The sequence below is a fragment of the Phaethon lepturus genome, unplaced genomic scaffold, assembly GCF_000687285.1.
Source record: "Phaethon lepturus isolate BGI_N335 unplaced genomic scaffold, ASM68728v1 scaffold9853, whole genome shotgun sequence".
Lineage (NCBI taxonomy): Eukaryota > Metazoa > Chordata > Aves > Phaethontiformes > Phaethontidae > Phaethon > Phaethon lepturus.
Window position 1 is genome coordinate 38,777 of NW_010526972.1, and position 21,369 is coordinate 60,145.

Sequence of the window (21,369 nt, forward strand, 5' to 3'; positions counted from 1 at the left end):
TAGTTTATAAATGCAGTGTCTGTAGTGGAGTAACATCCCATTTAAATACTGATAATCCAGAGCTTTAGACCAAAGCACGGAAAGTTCCGCAGTGTTGCGGAGATTGCCTCAGTAGCAGCCATGGTGGCTGCGAGTTCCTTTCTTCTGCATTACTTCTCATCCTCAGGGATCTCTCAGTTCTCCAAATCTTTTGTTCATGCTTAGTTGAAAAGCGTTCTGTCACTTGTGTGAATGGATAGGTTGCTACTTTTTCTAGACTTTTAGCATCTTGCAGTGGAGCTGGAGCAGGGCTGCTGTAGCGACATCCTCTGCAGCTGCAGAGGGGACAGAGTTTGCTCCTTTATATACTTCTTATTGCCAGTGTGAACATCTTAATGCAGCATGTTTCACACCTGCAGAAGATTTGATTCAAGGCATAAAACAAAAAAATCCAAATTAAAGGTGATAAAATTCAAACTATGTAAAAGCTTAACTAATTTCAGTAGTGGAAGTAATTTCTTTAATTTCTGTTTCATGATTGCTTACATCTTTCATAAACAATTTTCATCAATAAGATTGCTGGGAGCAAATTACTGAATTTGACAGACCTTCTCAGAACTGTGTATGACAGTCGGAAATGAAGTGCTGAGTGGCAGAGACTGGCAGTGTAAGGAATTGATTTCTAGGAACTGGGAGGGTATTTTATTTTTCCATCCCCTTCATTAGTTTTATTAGGCAAGACTGTAGACACACTTCAGGCGACCTGTAAGGGAAGGAAAAAGAAGGTTATGCCACTTCCCTCCTGCCCCCTTTTGTGTGTACAAACAGTGATTGGGAATACTGACTGTTATGTATGTATTTTTAATGTATGTATAAATTTTAGATAAAGTTGGGGCCTCAATATGTTATTAAATTATTTTATATCACAAGGAAAAATTCTGGAGAGCTGAGCATCAGGATTGGAAGCAATGTTAGACACTGCCTCTTTTTATTAAGGCGTATTCAACTTTAATGTCTAATTAACACTTGGGATAAAGGATGTGTTTATCAGAGAATCAGAATACCAATTTCAGTTTTGAAATCTTGAAATAAATATCTACAAAAGTCTTCAGGAATTCTCCAGTGAAATAAGAAAAGAATAGACATTATATATCAAATCTTTCTAAACAAGCAATGTAATTATTTCTGAAGTCCTTTGAAATGAGAGCCACCTAGGCAAATCAAACATGATCTCAAAGAAGTCAACAGTTTCACTTTATTTTCCTTTGTGTATAAAGTATATCATGGAAACAAAATGGAACAGCCTAGATAAAATACTCTTACAAAAATTTTCACTGTTCTGTAATGAGCCTTATCTCATTCCAGCCCTGTTCCATTGTATGATGTTCTGCACAGACCTCTTCTGTCTTAGAAGGTTACAAACCAAAGTTCAGGACAGCAGCCACTCCCACAGAAACCTAGCACATCACCTGCTATTTCAGTTTAAATCTGGTTGAAGAAAGCACTGACTTCTACATTCAATATTTGGTATCACACATGGGACAGTAGCTGAGAACTGCGGGGGATGTCCTGCTGGGGTGGTGGGGCTACAGAATGAATTCTGCGAGAGGGACAGTACGGGTTGGCTAAGAGATTGCTTTCAGTAGGAACAACAAAACAGAGAACTGGTGTATGTTACAGAAGGTAAGCCAACAAAAACTAAATGTGTGAGACAATTCTAATAGCTACACCTTTTTACGTTTTTTTAACTACTGTGGACAAGTCACAAAGGGTCATAGAATCGTAGAATAGTTTGGTTGGAAGGGGCTTTTAAAGATCATCTAGTCCAACCCCCCTGCAACGAGCAGGGACATCTTCAACTAGATCGGGTTGCTCTGTTCCTGCAACATCCAGACTCAAGCTTCCTGCATGCTTCTTGCCACCATTCCCTATTTCGTTTATTTTCTGTAGCATATTCCGTGGCCTCTGAGTGCCCCATCATTGCTTCCCTATTACTGTTTTTATCCTCCTGTATGTGAAGGAGGTCATTCAAGATACCGACTGTAGGCTAAGGCTGCTGTACTTGCTATGACACTGGCGACCACATTTGCATCATCTATCCCCTTTATCATTTTCACTCAAAGCTATCGGGCATTGTCTGTTAGCATTTGGGTATACAGCAAAATTTGTACTTGTTCAGACAACAAATTTCTAATGTTAATTCCTTGTAAACCAACCATCAGGTTGAGGATAAAGTCCATTCCTCATGCCCAGTGATAGGTTAAAGATTATTATATTAAAGGTTAGGTATAAGATCATCTTTCAACATAAAAAACGGGTAAACTTCAAAACATAAACAGTTTAGATGTTTTATAAGAACAAGTTCAGCAAGCATCAGAGATACATGCAACATAATGTTCATTAGCGTTGCGTTCCTCTTCCACGTGGTATGGCATCAGCTGCAGGCCATGTGGATTCTTCTGGACCCTGCTGGGCAGCGGGAAAGTCTGGTGGGACATTTTCCTGACAGATGGGGCTGTGGTAGATCTTGCATGGCAGCCAGCTGATCTGCTTCCCTTCGTTCAAGTTTTCCACTTGTAAGAATGGATAAATTCATGCCAGTAGCCAAAATAAATGACCAGTGCAAGCCATAGGCATTTTTTTTTCTCTCTAGCAAGATGTACTTCTGCAACCCGCGTTCCCATCCCTGGGAGTTATCCCATTATTCCCATGTAGCAAACCCTCCACAAATTCTAGCACTGCAGAACTTCCACTTCACAAACGAGGTGTTGTCCATCCCTCTAGACACGCTCAAATCCTGCCAGCCCAATGTCTTACCCTGATGCTTGCCGTGGCCAGGTGGGAAAGCCTGAAATGGAAGCTATTGGGTGGCATGCAAATTATCTCTAAATATGCAAATATTTATCTAATAATTTGCATGTGCTGTTATGCACAAGACTGCCCAAAGCCACGGCAGCGATGTGTCATACAGAAAAAGAAGAAAAGAGAGCACAGCGCAAGGACATGCCAAAGGGATCTCCTCCCCCTTTTGTTTACTGTTCCTGTCCTGAAGCGTCGCGTAACTTGGATTCAGCAGCACGCAAAGTGTGAGGGGGAAGAGGTGGCATATCCAGAAAGGGTGCATTTTGGTGGCATTTGGCTATAATTCTTTTCCTTTCTGAACATAAGAAACATAATTCAGCCCTTAACCTCTTTCCTACTCTTGCTTTCTCTCCTTCGGTAGAGATTGTCTTTATTGTTAGCCTAATTAATGTCATCATTATATTTTTAAGTCATCCAAAACCAACCTCTCTGCAGCAAGCTTAATGTAACTGAATTTCATTTGATTTTGCTTCTTACAGAAATGGAAAGTGCTGTGTTGCCTAAGAAATAAAAAGGGCAATTTCCTTAATTTTTTATCCTTTTTTTTGTGCAGAGCATGGAATTTATAACTCTGGCTAGACAATGGCCCCCTCAGTGGCAAAGACTCATTTCGGAGACAGTAGATGTTGTCCTGACTCTGTCACTGTGGCCACATCAAGCCGTTGTTATGGCTGCAAGCCAAGAGAAGAAATAAGAATCCTTTTTATTATTGCTTTTCTATGCAGTCTCTATAACTTGGCAAGGTTCTTTCAAATGTGATTTTGCAAATCTTAAATGCAGCGTATTATATTGTATTATTAACCTGGTATTTCGTATCCCTTTGATATGATTCCTTTGCAAGTGCTTGAAGTCTACACAGATCTATCAGGTAGCTTTAAATGCATTCTACAAAGAACCTTAAATAATACAGCTACTAAAAATGTTTTTCCTTTACCCAGAAATTCAGTCTGCTGGCATATATCATCTTGAAGGAAAATGTTTTGTTTGTGTTCCACAAGTAATATTTTAAGTTGTTACTGATGGTTTTTCTTCTTTTATTTTTTTTTGTCATGCACCTCACAAATTTCTTCACAGTTTCAAGGAAATTGTTTTTAGTTTGAAATTATTTTTGCACAAGTTATGCAAATTTTTAGTAAGAGTGTAAATGTTAATTGTATATATGCTTTTTATTCAGGCACCTTTGTTACTAAAGTCACAGCTACAGATGCAGATGATCCAGTTTATGGAAATAGTGCCAAGCTGGTTTATAGCATTCTGGAAGGACAGCCTTACTTTTCTATTGAGCCACATACAGGTAGGTGACTGTGAATCCCTGGGTTCTATTTACACAAATGACCGTGCCTCTTACTTTGTATAATATGCCTAAAAAAGGAGCGTAAGTGGATGTCTGTCAGTATTGCTGCGTTGTAACACGTGTCTCACTTGTATTCCATCACAGTCTGATCATGTTAAAAACCAAAGAAAAATCTGTATTAATGATAATGCAAGTAATGGTGATGCTAATATCACAGAGGTTACTGAAGCAAAACTGAAGGCAGTGGAAGTGCTGTGTGACTTATAACTGATTAGGGATTGAAAGATTTGGCGTGAGGAGTTTAATGAGCATAATTTAATTTTCAGTATTGGATACTATAGTATGTCCAGTTAAAGAAAGTTCAGTTTAGCTTCGGAATTTTAGTGACTATATTGTGTGTTTTCCTTAAAAATGATTTTTCTTTCCTGATTGGATGGATTGTGAGAAAGAACGAACGTGATACTGAGTGTTGGTATGTAGTTCTATTAGCATGCGTTTAGGATGACTTTATTACTCTGTGGTTTTCAAGTCTTGAAAGTCATCTGAAAGAAGTGCCAATAAATCCATTCCCTCTTGTTTCCTGTACATATGTTGTACTTACGGCAAATTCATTTAGTTACGTCTGAGAAGTGTTTTTTAACGTGATTTGATATTATTTCTTGTATTCTTTCACCTGTGACTAGAAGTTGTTTTTAAGCACTGTGAGTCAAACAGCTGTGACCTCCTAAGGAGAGCAAAACTATAACTAGTTGTAAAACATACAAAAAAACCCCTGAATTTATATGACCATAAAGGGGTAAAGCGGCAGTAAAAACTCTTGTCCTCATGCAGATTAACAAGATTCTGAAATAAATGCTGGGAGAAATTATTAAAGGATTCTTTTGATGAAGTGTGCTAAGTTTTCTCACCATAAAACAGAATACTCTTAGGCTTTTTAAAGTCTGGAAGTTCTTTAATTCTTTCTGGTGAGATTGCATGGGAAAAATTATTTCCCTTTCCTAGAAATGCCCTAACTTGCAGGGACTTTAGGTAAATAGTGTAGGTTGATAAATATCAACAGATTAATCCATTTCAGTATTTTCTTCTGGTTGAAGAACAGCTATCCTAAGTGTGAAAACAATCTCTGGAATGTGATTCAGTATTTTATTATATGCTGCATGAAAAATATTTTTAAAAGGAATAACTCTAGCACAGCACAATGGAAAAACGGTAGCTTGTTTCAAGAATAAGTATGTCAAGAGGGTGTTATTAGTCAAGCCCCTTAGTTAATACTGGCTGATGTCATGAGTCATATCGAAATATAACTCTGAACAGACCCCCTGACCATCAAGTATCAAAAGGTATGATCTGGTTTTCTTTACTATTACAAATTATTGTATGCCGTAATGACTTGAGTTAGCTGTCTTAATTAGAGGGAGATTAGCTGTAGGCTCTTTCTCAGTTTCTACTAGGGAAGGTTAGTGCTTTCGCAGGGTACCTGAGAAGTATGTTCTCTGCCTACACAGAAGACTTTTCACTTTTTTCACACAAAAATAGCCTGAAAGACATATTCCAAATGTAAAAAATTGTTTAATTTTACTCAGGTTTACTATTTGTATCGCATTAAAACATTATGCTCAATCCAATGAAGTAACTATTCATCACCTAGGAAAGCGATTTCCATTATCATGAAAGACAGAGAAAAGTCCAAAGCTTTTTGGTGAACCTGAAAATCATGATTTTTCTCCTGTTTCACTAGCACTAAATTCTCCCTCCTACCTTAATTTCCAGTTACAAATATTCCTTTGAGTAGCAGTTCAGTTCCCATGAAAATGACATGTTAGTTTCGAAAGGGAATTTAATCATAAAGAATTCATCTGTGGCTTTGCCACAGTCCTCGAGTAAGTGGCTTCATATTATGGAGCTGCTTCTGAATGAATAAGTGGTTTCAGATTCCCCATTTTTGCACATCTATGGAGGACATCAATTATGTTCTTCTCTAAACCATTACAACCGAATGAGTCTATGTACTGAGGCTGTTCTCTGTTTCTTTGTCATCTCTATGTAATAGCCTTCGCCTGTGGTCTAACTACCATACTACTCTTACAGATACCCACCAAATAGTTTGTTAAATTTAGAGGGTATGCAGTTGTTTCTGTGATATGAGATGGATCTATCCACTGTTTGTAATGTTTTAAAACTTGAAGAATTTGTTCTTGTGTCTGAGACGTCTTCACTCATGTCGAGAAATCTTAGCCATACTAAATGTCAAATTTTGTAGAGGCCTCCAGCATACATCTGTTTAGAACATCTAAACAATAAATACACATAAAAGTCTAGTTATTATGCAAACCAGATGCAGGTAGTCATGTAGAAACTGCAGCTGTATATTATAAAGGGTGAAAGAGATTGCTCTGAAACCCAGCAGCCGTATAGTTGTGGTTCTTTTGAAGAGAAGTGTTGATTTTAGAAAATGTGAGCAACTATGCAGTAGATTTTCTTGGTAATACCAGAATTTTGGAGCAAGGGTATGATAACGTTTATTATATACCAGAGAGTTTTATGGATTATGTGCAGTCTCCAAATGCCAATAGTATTATGCTGACAGCTACAATTTCGCGTTAGCTTGTGGCGCTGGGTATTTCACCTTTTAGAGGCAGTGGTGCATAAAACATGCACACTAGTTTAGCAGCTTTATAATGTGGACGGTCGTGCTGTTGCCACGGAAAGATCAAGCAGAAGGTGCATTTTAACAAGAAGAAAATGTCCAAAGCAAATATAGTAAGTATGCAGGTGTTTGATTGTTTCTTTATATTTATCCAAATTCAGCAGTGTGAAACATCACAATATTTGTTTCCTCATAGTAAGCAGGCCAGGAAAACACATTATCTTATGCATTTGTATGTAGTACCTGGGAACCTCAGTGAAAGTTTTCATGTGGGAAGATGTTTGGATACTGTTGTGACAGTGTACAAATTAAAGCAGAACAGCCAGGTGTAGTAGTGTCTTATCCAAAGCAAATCAAACCTGAAGATGATCTTCCAAGTGTGGTAGATATTTCAGAATTTGGGTTTTGGGTTACTTCTGGTGGGGTGGGGTTGTTTGGAGTTTTGGGGGGGGGACGGGATGTGTGTATAGCTACATTTTCTCTGTGGTTACATTTCATTAGGGCCCCTGCTAAGTTGAAAGCCTTTCCAAGTCATTTGAAACAGAATTGTTTCTCAACATAGATATTGTGTCTAGAACTGTGTCTTTCCCAAAATGGAATCACTGTTTTAAAAGTGATCCACTTAAGTACTTTCTGTCATTCATGGGAGTGTATCAAATGTTATCAAAAGTATAGCTACTAAAGAGCTGATCTAATTATTTTTCTAGATGACTGACCTTTTACTAGCTTTGTTTATTAGAATTTAGGACTAGATTTAGATCTCTGTGGCTACCAGCACCAGGGCAGCCCTAGATAGGTTGTACTGCCTATAATTTTTTTGATTTCCTGGCTCAGACTAAAGATTGTTTGACCTTGCTGCTTTGTTTTAATGGTACACTGAGAGGTGACCATCAGGAATAATCCCATGCCTCCCAATTCCTCTCCCTTCTCTAGTACGCTGAACAAAAAGAGGGAGCCAAGATGTAGGCTATGGCTTCATGCCTATGGTAGAAAGGGTTGCTACACCTGAGGATAAACCTGAGGAAAGCAGTTGCTTACCCTTCTGCTTGACGTTAACTAAATGCAGTCCTTATCTGAATCGCACTCTTGGTTGAAACTCTGACATTATCTCAACCTCCTTGCTGAAACAATTCTATAATCCTGGGTGCACAGAAATAAATACTGGTAAGTGACCCATAAAACAATAATTTTCCATTACCTTAGACGAAAAATGCATATACTTCTGCAGTTCTAGTTTGAAAGTTCTTCTCTAGGAGTTACAGACACATGAAAGAAGGTAATTCAGAAGTTATTTTTCATTCAGTGCTCTGAATATGGCTTAGGGTAAATGCTTTTTTGATGGCTTGTTCTGAATATTTTTTGCTTTTCATAGGTGAATTTTAATATGACCACTGGTTTATTGTATAAAGAGTAAACATAAATAATATATTACAAAGATACAGATTCAGATTTTCGATGTAAGGCTAAACTTGCAATGTCATATGAGATTAGTAAACTCACAGTGGACTAAAATATATTCCATAAATCATTATCGTTATATCTGACTAACTGATGTCAGCTTTCCTGACTAGTACACAAGTTGCACGTTTTGTCTCATAACCCAAATAATGACAATTAAAATGCTGGGGAAGGATGTTCCTGAAGATTGCTAAAAGTAGCTAAAGTACACTTCTCTCTTTTAAGATTTTTCAAGGATATTAAATCTGACTGTCAGCTTTAAAATAAGATTATCATAATGGAATGTAATATGAAGTGACACTGTGTTCTACAATATAGGAATGGCAGAGAAAATACATTTTCAGCCATGTCTGACTTATTTACATTTCACATGAACTTAAATAATGTCACTCCTACACATACCTGAAATACAGTTACATGCACAAGGCAAATTACACCAAATGCCCTACTGCACTGGAAAGCACATTGTATTATTTAACTATAAACCCTTACTATATATGAAAAACTATAGATTTTAAACACTGCCATCTTGAATATAGTCGTTTGGTACAAAGCCAAAATTCAGCTTATTAAAGCTGAGATGAACAGAAGTCAAGAGACCTAGAAAACTAAAGACTCTCCTAATAGAATGTGGATATTTCTTTGGAGAGTGAATAATTGATTTTTTTTTTCTTATACCTAGCTTTAACTTCCAGGTGACAGTGCACATGCTTTAATCAACAGAGCTTTTAGTGATTTAGTATATGGCCCTCTCTGGACCACAGCGCTTGAACCCTGTGGTTCTGAAATCAGAGCATAAGAGCAGAGGAATGAAAACAGCATTCAGCAGAAGCCAGGTTTTAATCTTTTATTTTAATTTGCAGTCTTTAGTATGTTCCTCCATCTAGACTTTGAAATACAGTCCAGCAGAATAAAACCAAGTAAGGTACAGAGGGGATAAATGACAGCAACTTTTGTTACAGACATTTTTGGATGTTACAGACTATTTCTTCTATCAGGTTGTTAATGTCCAGTTTATTAGTAATGGTACATGTCAATGATAGCACAAGCTACCCTCAGAATATTGCATGTAGTACTGCTAAGACCCATCATCATAAAAAAAGACCACAGAACTACTGTAGAAAGTTCAAAGCAGGGTAGCTAATGTGAGAAGAATATTACTTATAACAGAAGATTGATTGAACTTAATTTGTATAAACTGGATAAGAGGTGATTAAAGGAGGATATGAAATCACTGCACAAATATTTGAGAGGTGTTAATAAAAGAGAGGCACGGGGGCTGTTTCTGTAGTTACTCATGATAAAATGACAAGGTAACATTTTCAAACTGGAGAGAGATGGGAAAGCCGTTTTGATACAGGAAGTGATCTGCGACTGTAAGGGGAAAGTAATGAGCAGCTAGGAACAGAACTAACTCGTGTTCAACAGAGCCTTTCTAAATTGTTCAGTTTCTAAATAGTTTAGGTTTAAACCCTTCTGGGATTACTGTAGAAAAGAACTTGTTCGGCATTACTCAGAGCGTGGATTGAACTGCAGCTTTTTAGCTCATTTTGTTAACTAAGTGCTGCTGTGGTATCCTTGCCAATTACTGCAGATTTAAAGTTAACTAGTCTTTTAACTGAGATCATTTTAAGAGGCATGACCTGGGATGGGTAGATGTTGTTTTGTCTCAGCAAGTGAGGTGTAGGAACTCACTTCCGAGAGGAGAAGGCAGGTCCGTGCAGCAGCGTGCAGAGGGCAGGTCCGTGCAGCCTGGATAGCAGCGTTCCCAAGGTAGCAGAATTGGCTCCAGCACATGCAAAGAGTTCTGGGGTTGACACTTGGTCGCTTCCGTTACACCACTTTCAGCTCTGTCAAGACAGCATTCGATGCACTTGGGCACAATGTTGAAAATACATATAGTTTTATACTATATTTTCAAACTGTTATAAGCCTTTTCTTGTCATTGTGTACTAAGTATACTGTGCAACCTTAGGAGTTGCGTTAAGGTGATTGTACAGAGATTCTGTGGTGATTCTGAGAGTTGTCTTGGTGACAGCCCATTAGGAGAGAGAGTCGTACTGACAAACCGCTAGTGAGGCAGACCTGAGGGTCAGTCCCATGGTTCTTGCTTTTTACTTAGAAGTTTAAAGTGCAGCTATTATGGATAAGGTATGTAGTATTGGGTCCTTCAGTAGCAGCAAGAGCTGTCTTTTCTGATTAATAAAAGGAGTATAAAATCACTGCAGAGACGTTTGAAAACAGTTATGATGGTCTGTAGCTGGTAAAGATGAGTGGCTTAAGATCAAGACAGATTGACATTTGAAAAAAAGTGATTTCTGCTTCTAGAGTTTATCTAATAATAGTAGTAACAAAAAAGCTGATACCACGCATTTCTTGCATTTCAGAGCAATCCTCTATCATTAGAACGCTAGTGAGTTAGGACTTAAACATTTTCCTCATGTTAGGTAGGAAAACAGGAGCTACATATCTAAACAATGTTGTGCTTCAAGAGACTGAAGTGGAGAGGGGAATTTGAACTACACAGCTAGATTTGGAAAGCATCTGAAAAAGAATTGAATTTCATCTGAAAAAGAATTTACTTTCTGCAAACTGTCTAGTATAATTATAGGTATTAGAGGATCATTACAAATAAAATCCTAAGGAAGGAAGATCATAAATGCAGTGCAGAATGTTTATTTACTGCATTCATTCTCTGTTGGTGAGAGGGTGGTCCTTTCACTATGCCAGTGAAACGTGGTCCCAGGGAAAAGGCAATGGCTGGTAAGTAGAGATGAAAGCTTTTTACCCATACTGTAAATCCCAGTTCATCTGAATTAAAAAGGCAGTATTATAATAGGTGTTATCCAGTCATATCCTATATGATATCCATCAAGCAGAATACATATAGTGAAAGGTAGTGTTAATTTACATACAGTGGCAAACTTGCAATTACTTCAGAATGAAAGCAAGATCAGAAAACACCAAAATGGAAGTAATATTGGATGAAAAATAAAACAGATTGTAGGTTAGACAAGAAACAAGAGAATGAATAAAACTATATTTGACCTTCATCTCACAGTTTAACAGAAAGACAGGCAATGCAATCTTCCCCATACAATTTTAAAAAATAAACATGGTAATAAAATATGTACACTGTTAGCTTCTCCTTTAAAAATACAAAAATGGCACAGAATTACTCCACATAAAATGGTGTAACATGGTATTCAGTTCCTCACCTAGTGATTATTTTTATTGTGGCTAATGTCTTTGTTGTGAAATATATCTACATCTGAATGTACTTCAGTCAACGCCTGTAACTGATAATTTTTCTAGAAAGTTAGCCAACTTTGCTAGAGGTTGCAGGTATTTTTCTTGTCTTGCAAAAATAAAAATCCTAAGGCATTAGAACTAAATAAGAAATTAGAACATTTGATCATAATTTTTATTAAAAAGATTATTATTTTTATGAAGTGTAAATTGAATTAAAAATAGTGGATCGGTATGCCTGTATCACATCATTAATGTACTAGAATTTTTTTTAATTTTCAAGAAAGATAGTTGTGGTCTATTCATTTTTTAGGAACTATGGTATAGGTTTTTCACAGATCTCCAAGTGAACATTTTTTATGGAGTGCTAAAACATCACGGAAGTCAGTGTGCTTCATGGGAATACGAAAACTGCATTTCACGGTGCTCTGAAGAAATTACAAGATTGATTTTTCAGGAGTTTGGGTCCTAAATTACTGTTATATTTAATAAGAATCTCCACAAAGATTTTAGCACGAAGGAAGATCAAAGCAATTACTTAGCTCTTCCAAAATGAAGAACGGAAAGTTCCAAAGTTGCAAGTTGAAATAGCAGGAAGTCTTCATCAAAATGTGTGAAATGAATGAGATGCTTAAGAAAGGCTTTTCAGGGCCAGATTCCAATTTTGTATAGTGCTTGCTTGGTTTTGTTCCATGTTCTCAATTATTGTTACGTGTAATTTTATAGCGTTACCATATAGACATCCTTAAAAAAATGGAGAGGAAGGTGAAAAACAGATCCTTATTTCTATTGCTTCTTTTGCTTCTCTTCTTTCTCTTCGTCAGCTACAGCCTCTGACACATTGCCTCTTTTCCCCTGATCTTTTTCAGTGTGAGACAGTGTATATTCTTCCAAATACGTTTTTGAAAGTAGTCCACAGGGGTGCATTTTAACCTATTCAAGTTGTGAGGCAGATTGTGCAAATTGCTCGGTGTGTACATTTAGGACCACTGTAAAAGTAAATCCCATCCCGCAGCTGTTTTATTTGCTATTGAGCAGTGTGACACCAATAGCTGTTTAGGAAAAGTAACTCAGCCAAAGGAAAAAAAAAAGGTACTTCCAATATTGGGGTGTTTTTGTTCTTTGAATAAATTATTTCTTGATTTCTTTACCTTCCAACCCACCTCCTGATGTTTCCAGCTGTAGTCAGAGGAACTGTAGCCAAATTATGACGAATTATGATGCAGGTACCTGTTCAGTTGCTGTACTGCATGTCTGTTGAATGTTTTCACAGGGCTAAGGTTTGTGAAATATTTTAGAGTGCATAGAGATAGAGCCTTATCTTAGGCAATAGGGAGGGAAGGGACCTCAAGCGACAATGTCGTGGGTGCCCCTGCCCCAGAAAAGGACAGGTTTATCCCTTGACAGACGTTTGTCTGATAGGTTCTTAAAAGCTTTTTGGTAATGGAAATACTATGAATTCTGCAGGTAGCCTTCTCTCTGTACTTACCTTCTCTTTTAGAATGTGTTCCCCTAATGTTTAACCGAAGTCTTCCTTGCTGCAATGTAAACCCATTTTGTGGTTTATATTTTAGGCCTATCATTTCTTCTCTTATCCCCAGTGGAAAAGGAGAGTAGCTCCCAGTAATGTTTACATATTTGGCTATAGTCTTTCCTCGTACTTCCCGAAGTATATAAACCGATTTTTTTCAAAACTGGACACACCATTCCAGCTGCATCCTTACTAGTATGAGTGAACTGGAAGGATTATTCCACAGTTCTTCCATGTAACATACTAGCTAATATACCAGGAAATATTTGAGTGTTTTTATCAGCAAAATGCTGTTGACTCACATTCAGCTCAATTTGACTCCACATTCTTTTGTGAGTCATCTGTGCTATTGTAATTGTGAAGTTAACTGTTTCACCCACACAAAATACTTTTCACTTACCAAACTGAGTTGCATCCTGCTTTTCTAGACTATCCAATTTGTCAAAATTGTTTTGTACTCTAATCCTGTTCTTCCAGTACTTGCCATGGCTCCCAACTGTGTGTCATCTGAGAGGCTTGATAAGTTCTTCCCGTCTTCCATCATTCAGGAAATACTGCATGATGCTATAAGCAGAACAAACCCTATGAACCGCTTCATCCATCTTTCCACTTTGACAGTAAGCCATTGATAACTGTTCCGAATACAATCTTTCAACAAGCATCTACCTGCCTCACATTAGTTTACAGTAATTCTCATCCCTTGCTTTTAAACTACTCTCCTGTTTGGCACATATCATTTTCATCCATCACAGCATGCTGAAAGTGATTATGTTTTTATTCTCGATTTGTTTCTGGGTTGAATTGAAGTAGAGCAGGTTGGCTGCTCAATGAGTTAATGTTCTGTGTGCTGTATGCCTATTAGTAGTGGGTGAGCCTGAATTGTTTTCTAAAAATAGATTGAAAGTTCCAGTACTTCCTGTGAGCCCAGCCTGAGAACTGGTGAATAAAACAAAAGAAAAATAAATATTCTTGCAATTATCTATGCATAACTCTGTCTTGATCACATTACTTAGGTGAGGATGGACCCTTTTCGTGTTTATTAATGTGCCTCATAAGAAATACTGACACTCCTCTTTTGTTGACCTCCATTCCGTAGTTTCTGAATATAGAAATACCAGTGGTAACAATCAGCCTGTGTAATTTGGATATATTGGATATTTAAAACCCTTCAGCTCCTGTTACATTAATTCAAACAGTAAACTTCTTTTGAGCTTTTTATTGTGTTTGAAATTGAAACTTGACTTTGTCTTTGACTCTTAGGTTCTGGCAAATGGTTTATGGGCTGAGACAGCAGATAGAAATACATATAAAACTATTGAAATAACAGGTTGTGTTAGTATCTTTATACAGGAAAAAAACCCCCACAATTTTTATGTCTTAAAAGCCAGAAATTGTAATTCTGATTTGGGCACTTTTTAAGGTATTTAACCTTCCCGATTTCTTTCAAACCATAGATAAAGGCTAGGCTGTTCCATACATTAGGAGACAAATTAAGACACATGTCAAGGAAAATTCATCACTTTATTGAAATAATTAGCTTGTCTCAGAGGAAACTGCAGAATACAAAATGTGGCATCTTATACAAGCCGTCTGTAGGCAGGACTGAATTTTTTTAAAATTAGGTTTAAAAAAAAACCAAACCCCAAACCAAACAGAGGAAACCCTGCCTAAAAATAATGGAGAAAAGTTTATAGTAGGCTTAATACAAACCCCATTTAAATAAAGTTTTACTGATCTTTGCATCAGCTCTATTAGTGAAAAAAAATTAACGTGGACCAAATTCTGATACCCTAAGTTTGCATTAGCATCCTTTTTATGAGTCATCTCATTTAGAACTATAGAATTATTTGCAGAATGCATCATTATTATTCTTAAATAGTAAACCAATCAGTCCAAACCAGTCACAACCGTCAAATGCTTTTAAAAATAAATATCATTTACCCTCCTTACCCAGGCTGCTATGGAGGAAATGTCCTTACTCTTTTACTGGACGTATTTTGCACCTATCACATCTGATAATAATATCACATTATTATCTTCTGGGTTTTACTGTTTCCGTTCAAAAAATTTAACAGAACCATCTTCAATGTTTTGCAGAATAATTTATGTCCCCTCCTATAGATGGTAGGGACCAGTTAAATCACATGAATGTTGTACTTCAAGGCTGTTTCATTGGTTTTACAAGCCAGTTTTTACACCGGTTTACATTGTATTTGTCAGGGTCCTGAGCACAACCTCCTTCAAGGAGTTGAGTTGTTTAAGTTTAGAGTTGTAGCTGGCTGAGTCCAAGGTCAGCTCCTTCGCTGATACGAGCTGTTGTGAAGAAAGTTTCACGCTGGGGCTGTCCCTCTTTTCCTGTGGGAGCTGCCTTCAGGCTGAGGCTCTGCTGCTGGCCCCCGGCTGTGCCCAGCCTCCCGCTTCCTTGGTTCTGACCCAGATCCAGACCCTCCTGCAGCTGAGTTTGCTGGCCTGGCCTCAGACCTGCCTTGTTGCTGCGGACTCGCTGGGTGGCCGTCAGACTGTGGCTCAGCCTGGCCACCCTCTCTGGTCTGAGTGGGACCCTGACTTGCCACTCTGCAGCCTGGCTCCTTGTAGGTGAGGTCGCTGCTCCTGCCCGCCTTGTTCCACACCCGGCTCCCGGCTCGCCTCCAGCTGCAGTGCAGCTGGCCGTGCTGCTTCTAAGCCACCTAGCCCAGGTCGGAATGAAAAGTCACTGATTACGCATCAGGTTCCTTGGGGACAAGAGATTACTCTGGCTTGGCAGTTGCAGGCACGATAGAGGTTTCATCTTCATCCAGAATAATAGTTATAAAATATGTAAGACGACAACCCAAAATATTTTGTGGAGAAGTGTAGGTTGCAAGACTGCTATTACGTTACGTATGGTGATTTATGTAGTAAGCATATTGCTTTAGTCTAAGTGCCTTACACCCCTCCTTGCTCTTAGCTTGGTCCTGGACTCAGCCAAGAAAATAAGGTCTGATCAGATTCTTACTATTATAATATTAAAAACAAATGGATTCTAAAATTTACTAAAATGCTTATCTATTAATGCTAAGGACCAGGAACATTTCTTTGTACATCATAATACATGAATAGATAATCTGGCATTTCAGCCAGACTGTCACTTCTAAGAAGCTTATTTAATAGAAACTATCCTGTGTGAAAGGAGCTATTTGAAGTCTCCGCAGCCATGCTAGTCCTAACAGAGAAATCAAAACTAACCGATTCACAATAAGGATTGACATCTAAAACCTCCTGACAATACCTAACAAAGAACAGGTAAATAAAAACAAACAGTGTGAGAGCTAATGAAATGTATGATCAGGGCCAGTAACAGGTTTGTATGATCTGGGGTGTGAACTTGGCCACTCTATTAAACAACAAATCTTAACAAATACACAGTACGATATACAATTCTTACCTTTTTTTTAATGAATTCCAAAGACTTGGTGACACACAGTACGATATACAATTCTTACCTTCTTTTTTTTAATGAATTCCAAAGACTTGGTGAGTTACTGTCAATGTTTGCCCATAAACTGTGTCCTTCAGCTCTGTAAGTATAGGCCCATGAAAAGACGCTGCTCTTTATGCCTCACAAGAACCATCAAGCACCATGGTTTAAAGGAACCGCTGCAGTGGTGGATTCAGTTTCTCTCGGCACTCTTGCACTTCACTTAACCACCAAGATAATTCAGTAACTTGAACTTTGTGCTCTCTTTTCATAGACAAATGATTTTTTTTTAAAAATAATCTTCAAAAACAGGTTGAAAAGAAAAAATGCTGTATTTCAATTTAACATTTAGAGTTGTTTTCCCTAGGTTTAGTGGGACTTTAGTTGATTGTTATCTTTTTATTATGGTGGACATTACTAGACTGCGATGAACACTGTTGAAATTTACCGCTAAACATTCAGTATTGCACTTTCCATAGTGAATGTTGTGACTATAATAGCACATTACAGGTGGAGAAGTTTTGGAAAGACAAAAAGATTTTTTAATTTTCTTCTGTTAGATGTCCCTGAAGTCTATAGGCATTTGCAGTGGATCTGGCCCCATATTTAACTGGACAGTCCCTTGCAGATATCTTCCTGCTAGCCCACTGATATGTTATATTTTCATATACTACAGATCACTTCTCTATCTTTAAAAACTTCTGACCCAGTGAAGCAAGTGATAGCAGCTTACTGAGATTATTGTCCAACAAGTGGTCCTCCTAGAGTAGGGACAGCAGAGCGACTTTAGGAGTTTGGAGTACCGGTGACTACGTTGAAAGACATGCTGTCACTCTGCAGTAGAAGTTATGCGCTTGACTGAGGACTTAAGGGAACAGCTGTAGCCTGTGTTACATATAAAAGCAGATTAAATAATGGGTTTGTTTTCAAATACTTGAACCAATTAATCTGACAGATATGGTTAACAGTGTTTACAGATTAAGTTTACTTTGGGGATGTCTTCTGTTTGTCAATTCTGTGGGGAGATGATGGATTTCTGTGGAAGGTAGGACAGAAACTGAAAAGTTTACCAGGAAAAAAAAAAAAGTAAAAAATAATATGTATTACAGGTGTGATTAATTCTTGGGTTTTGGACTACAATTTCATTGCACTTTTAATGAAATCAAGGTAGGTGACGTTTAATACACTTTTTTGAAAATGCCAGTTCTTTATCCTTGGTACTAACGGGCAACTTAACTGGACCTTTAGCAGTTCAATTTTTACACCAGTATTTACATATATCCATAAAAATAGCTGCAAAACTGAATCTGGGTCTGTACCTGACTTTTTTTCCCCCCCATTATTGTAGCTATAATTAAAACAGCTCTTCCCAACATGGACAGAGAAGCCAAAGAAGAGTACTTTGTGGTCATCCAAGCAAAGGACATGGGAGGACATATGGGTGGACTCTCTGGAACTACAACAGTGACAATTACACTCATTGATGTTAATGACAATCCTCCTAAGTTTGCACAGAGTAAGTGCCACTATGTGTATGTGTTCTCCTATATAAGAAAGTAATATAGTGCTGCTTTTTTTTCCCTGCAAGCTCTTTTTTTAATCATCATATTGCCTGGATTTGTAATGTAATTTAAAAATGCGTAGCTGCTACTAGTGAAAGATTAATAGACCTCTGCCTGATTAAGAGCTTAGGAAAGAGGGAATTACGTCCACAACAGTGTACACAGCGCTCTGTCTTCCTTGTTACCCCTCTTACATCCACACAAAAGGACTTGGGGACTTTTTTAATGTATTTCTTTGCTTTCAGTGCAGTTGTTTCTAAGTGCTAGTTTTAGTTGCTGTTATATGGGCTTCCATCTCATGCAGACAAGTGACATCACCAGTAAAAGACATATATAACTGATAAAAAAAAAAGGTTTGACTAATTAGGTTATAGTGAAGAAAATAAAGAAAATAAGTCTGAGTCTAGGTAATTGTTGATCTTTAACTCAAAATCCATATTTACTACTGTGGTTCCAAAGGATATCTTGCTGAGCTAGGTTAAAATGATTTGGCATCCTGCTGAGATTCTCTACAAGCTTTGTAGTCTATTTCAAAGATGAAGACAAAAAGTAAAAAGAGGAGGAAAAAGCATATTGACTGGATTGATTTTATTTTGAACAGGTGCAATCTAATGCACTATTAGAAACATCTTTTTTTTATTCAGTTTGTTCTGAAAGATTGAAGTTGTAAGGTATTAAGAGGTTTATGGGGTTGGAGGATGTTTACAACTAGACTTTGTATCATTTTTACTTTGAGAAGCATATTTTACTAACATGGTACTTATGCACACAATGTAAAATTAATTCTTTTCCACATATGTATGACTTGAAGTCTACTTTTGCCCCGTTGGGAAGACAGAGCGAAATGGATTTGTCCTAGGACTCAGCATGTGATAAATACTGTCTTATAGGCTAGAAAATGCACATACAGAGATAAAAGATATGAAACAAATAAGCAGAGGTAAAAGCTTATTTGCTTATTTTATTATCTCATCTTAGTGGTTTTTAACAGATAAGCACTCTGTGCACAATAAAAGCTTTTCTCTCATAAAATAAGAAATGCATAAATTTTTTACTTCAAAATCACATAGCATTGCTTACCCTTGTGTAGTAGTGTTTTCCAACATATGATGACACTTTCCCTAATATTGCAAACATCTGTAGCTGAGACTGCTGATTGAATCATATCACCAGAACGCAGAGGGCCATTTCTTTTAGACCTGCAATGTACTGTAGCTCTAACTCTGTGGCTACAGATCTACTTTCGCCAGCTTACCTGTCTTCTATATTTGTATCAGCACTTTCTGTCTCAGAAAGCCTTTGCCTGCCAGTGTGAAAAAAGCTGATCAGAAAATCAGCAACACAACTGGTACTAATTGGAACATTTGCTGGAGGTCGCAGCAGGAAGCACAAGAGCGAATGTGTATGGAGATGAAACGGTGCTTTCCCTGTGCAGTTTATTCGTATCTGTTCTCCTGTAGTTTGGATACAGTGATGCGCTGACAGGGTAGCATGAGGAAGACTGCATCACAGATCCCCGAAATGTATTTTCTATATGGGAAACGTAGACTAGTTTTTCTTCCACAAAGAGTGAGTTGCTGTCTTTGAAACTCTTAAAGCAAGTGCATTCCAGTGCAGAATTCAAACTATCATCTAGGAACAACCACCCTGTTGTAACACTGACCATTATGCAACTTCATCGGAAACAGACCTGCATGTACTATAACTTTGTATTATGTATATATTGCATTTAATGAGGATGAGCCATAGTAAATATTGTCACTGGATGTTATTACAAATTCTGCCTTTTAAAACTAAGTATTCATAGCATGCTGCCTAGCATTACAAATTAGTCATGACTCTGGCCTTATACAAGAGCTGATCAAGTCTTTAACATTTTGTTACACCGTTGAAGCATGGTTTGCATTTGCCTGGAAAGGAAAATAAGAAAGGATCAAGCTTACAATAAAGCCTAAGCAGAATGAAATAGAAATTCATAAGATGTGATACATGCTGCTTTCACTATAAATTGTAATGAACTCAGAAAGCAGTGTGTTTTATCAGTTTATTGTTTCCAGGCAGGACAGAAATGTATATTTATGGTTTGATTTCAAAGAGTGTTAGCCTCCTGGGTTTTAGAAATGAAAAAGATGAACTTTCGCTACTTCTATGATCTCTTTGAAATAATTTTACAGGCATTTTATAAGTCACAGACGCTTTTAACCTAGCAGTTTACCATAGGATTGTACTGAGAAGAACTGTGCACTGCTGTGAAAACCAAGAGGTTTAGAAGATGGGTAGTGTGGATTTTTGGTCAGCTCTGCACTATGGCATCTTGACAGGACAATTCATAATTCTTGAGAGCAATTTGTGTAAAAGCTGCATTGTAAATTTTTTTACAATACTTTGTAAACTATCTTAATAAATTTGAGAGAAAAATACCAACTGAAAAATGCAATCAATTGCGTCTGGAGATTCAAACCACAAAGTGTGGACAGCAGTATAAATTATGAGCACATAATTTAGTCTCCTGAGGCACTTGATTACTTTGGCTGCTCATTGTTTGTGAGCCGGTATGAATATTCCTGAGGAATCTTGATTATCTCCAATTTATCTCTAATAATTTAGCCTAGAAACATTAAAGAAAAAAAATATTTTACTTTGGGACAGACTATATGTATAGCGAATATAGGTATATGTGAATTCCTCACAGTTTCTTTCCTACTTTCAACTGTTGCTACTGCAATCAGCCTACAAACAGTTAAAGCAACAACTCCAGAACGTTTTGGTTTTAGGAAACTGCTAGCTGACAGTAAAAATCGCAGATTGGCTTAGAACAACTGTGAGGACAGAGAAGAACGAGTCCAGAACTCTGTCAAAAACTATTTAAACTGCTAACCTTGAATTCCTTCTGACTATTTTAATTACTAAGTAGCACTGCAGTTGATTAGATTACGTATTAACTGTAGCTTCAATAAATGTAAATTACCAAGAGGTAAAAATATAGCCACGCTATAAAAATTTCTGAGGTAAAGCATGTGTCTTCTGGTTTTCAGAATACTGTTAAGAACTGGGACATATAATAGTAAAATGGTTATTTTGATTTTTCTGTTAATAAAATGCTTACCTAAAATAATATATTACAAGATCTAAATAGATTTTTGACACTTCTTGGGGCAGAAGGTTTGAAGTTAGTATTACAAAAAAATTAAAATGCTGAATTCAATAAAAAATATATCTACATGTCTGTAAATAAAATGGCAAGTTCAACAGTGACTGCAGCAGATAATATTGCATGCTTTCAGTGGTGAAAGTAGCTTAATATTTATGTTTGCTAACACTAAGCATTCC

General features: G+C 37.3%; 1 protein-coding gene across 1 annotated transcript in view; it reads left to right on the plus strand.

Moving 5' to 3' along the window:
- Window positions 1-21,369, plus strand: part of CDH8 (cadherin 8, type 2) — a 102,046-nt gene that overhangs the window by 18,493 nt on the left and 62,184 nt on the right. The window contains exons 3-4 of the mRNA XM_010283238.1: window positions 4,016-4,135; window positions 17,826-17,993. Coding sequence (XP_010281540.1) covers window positions 4,016-4,135; window positions 17,826-17,993 — 288 coding nt within the window. The remainder of the gene's footprint in view (window positions 1-4,015; window positions 4,136-17,825; window positions 17,994-21,369) is intronic.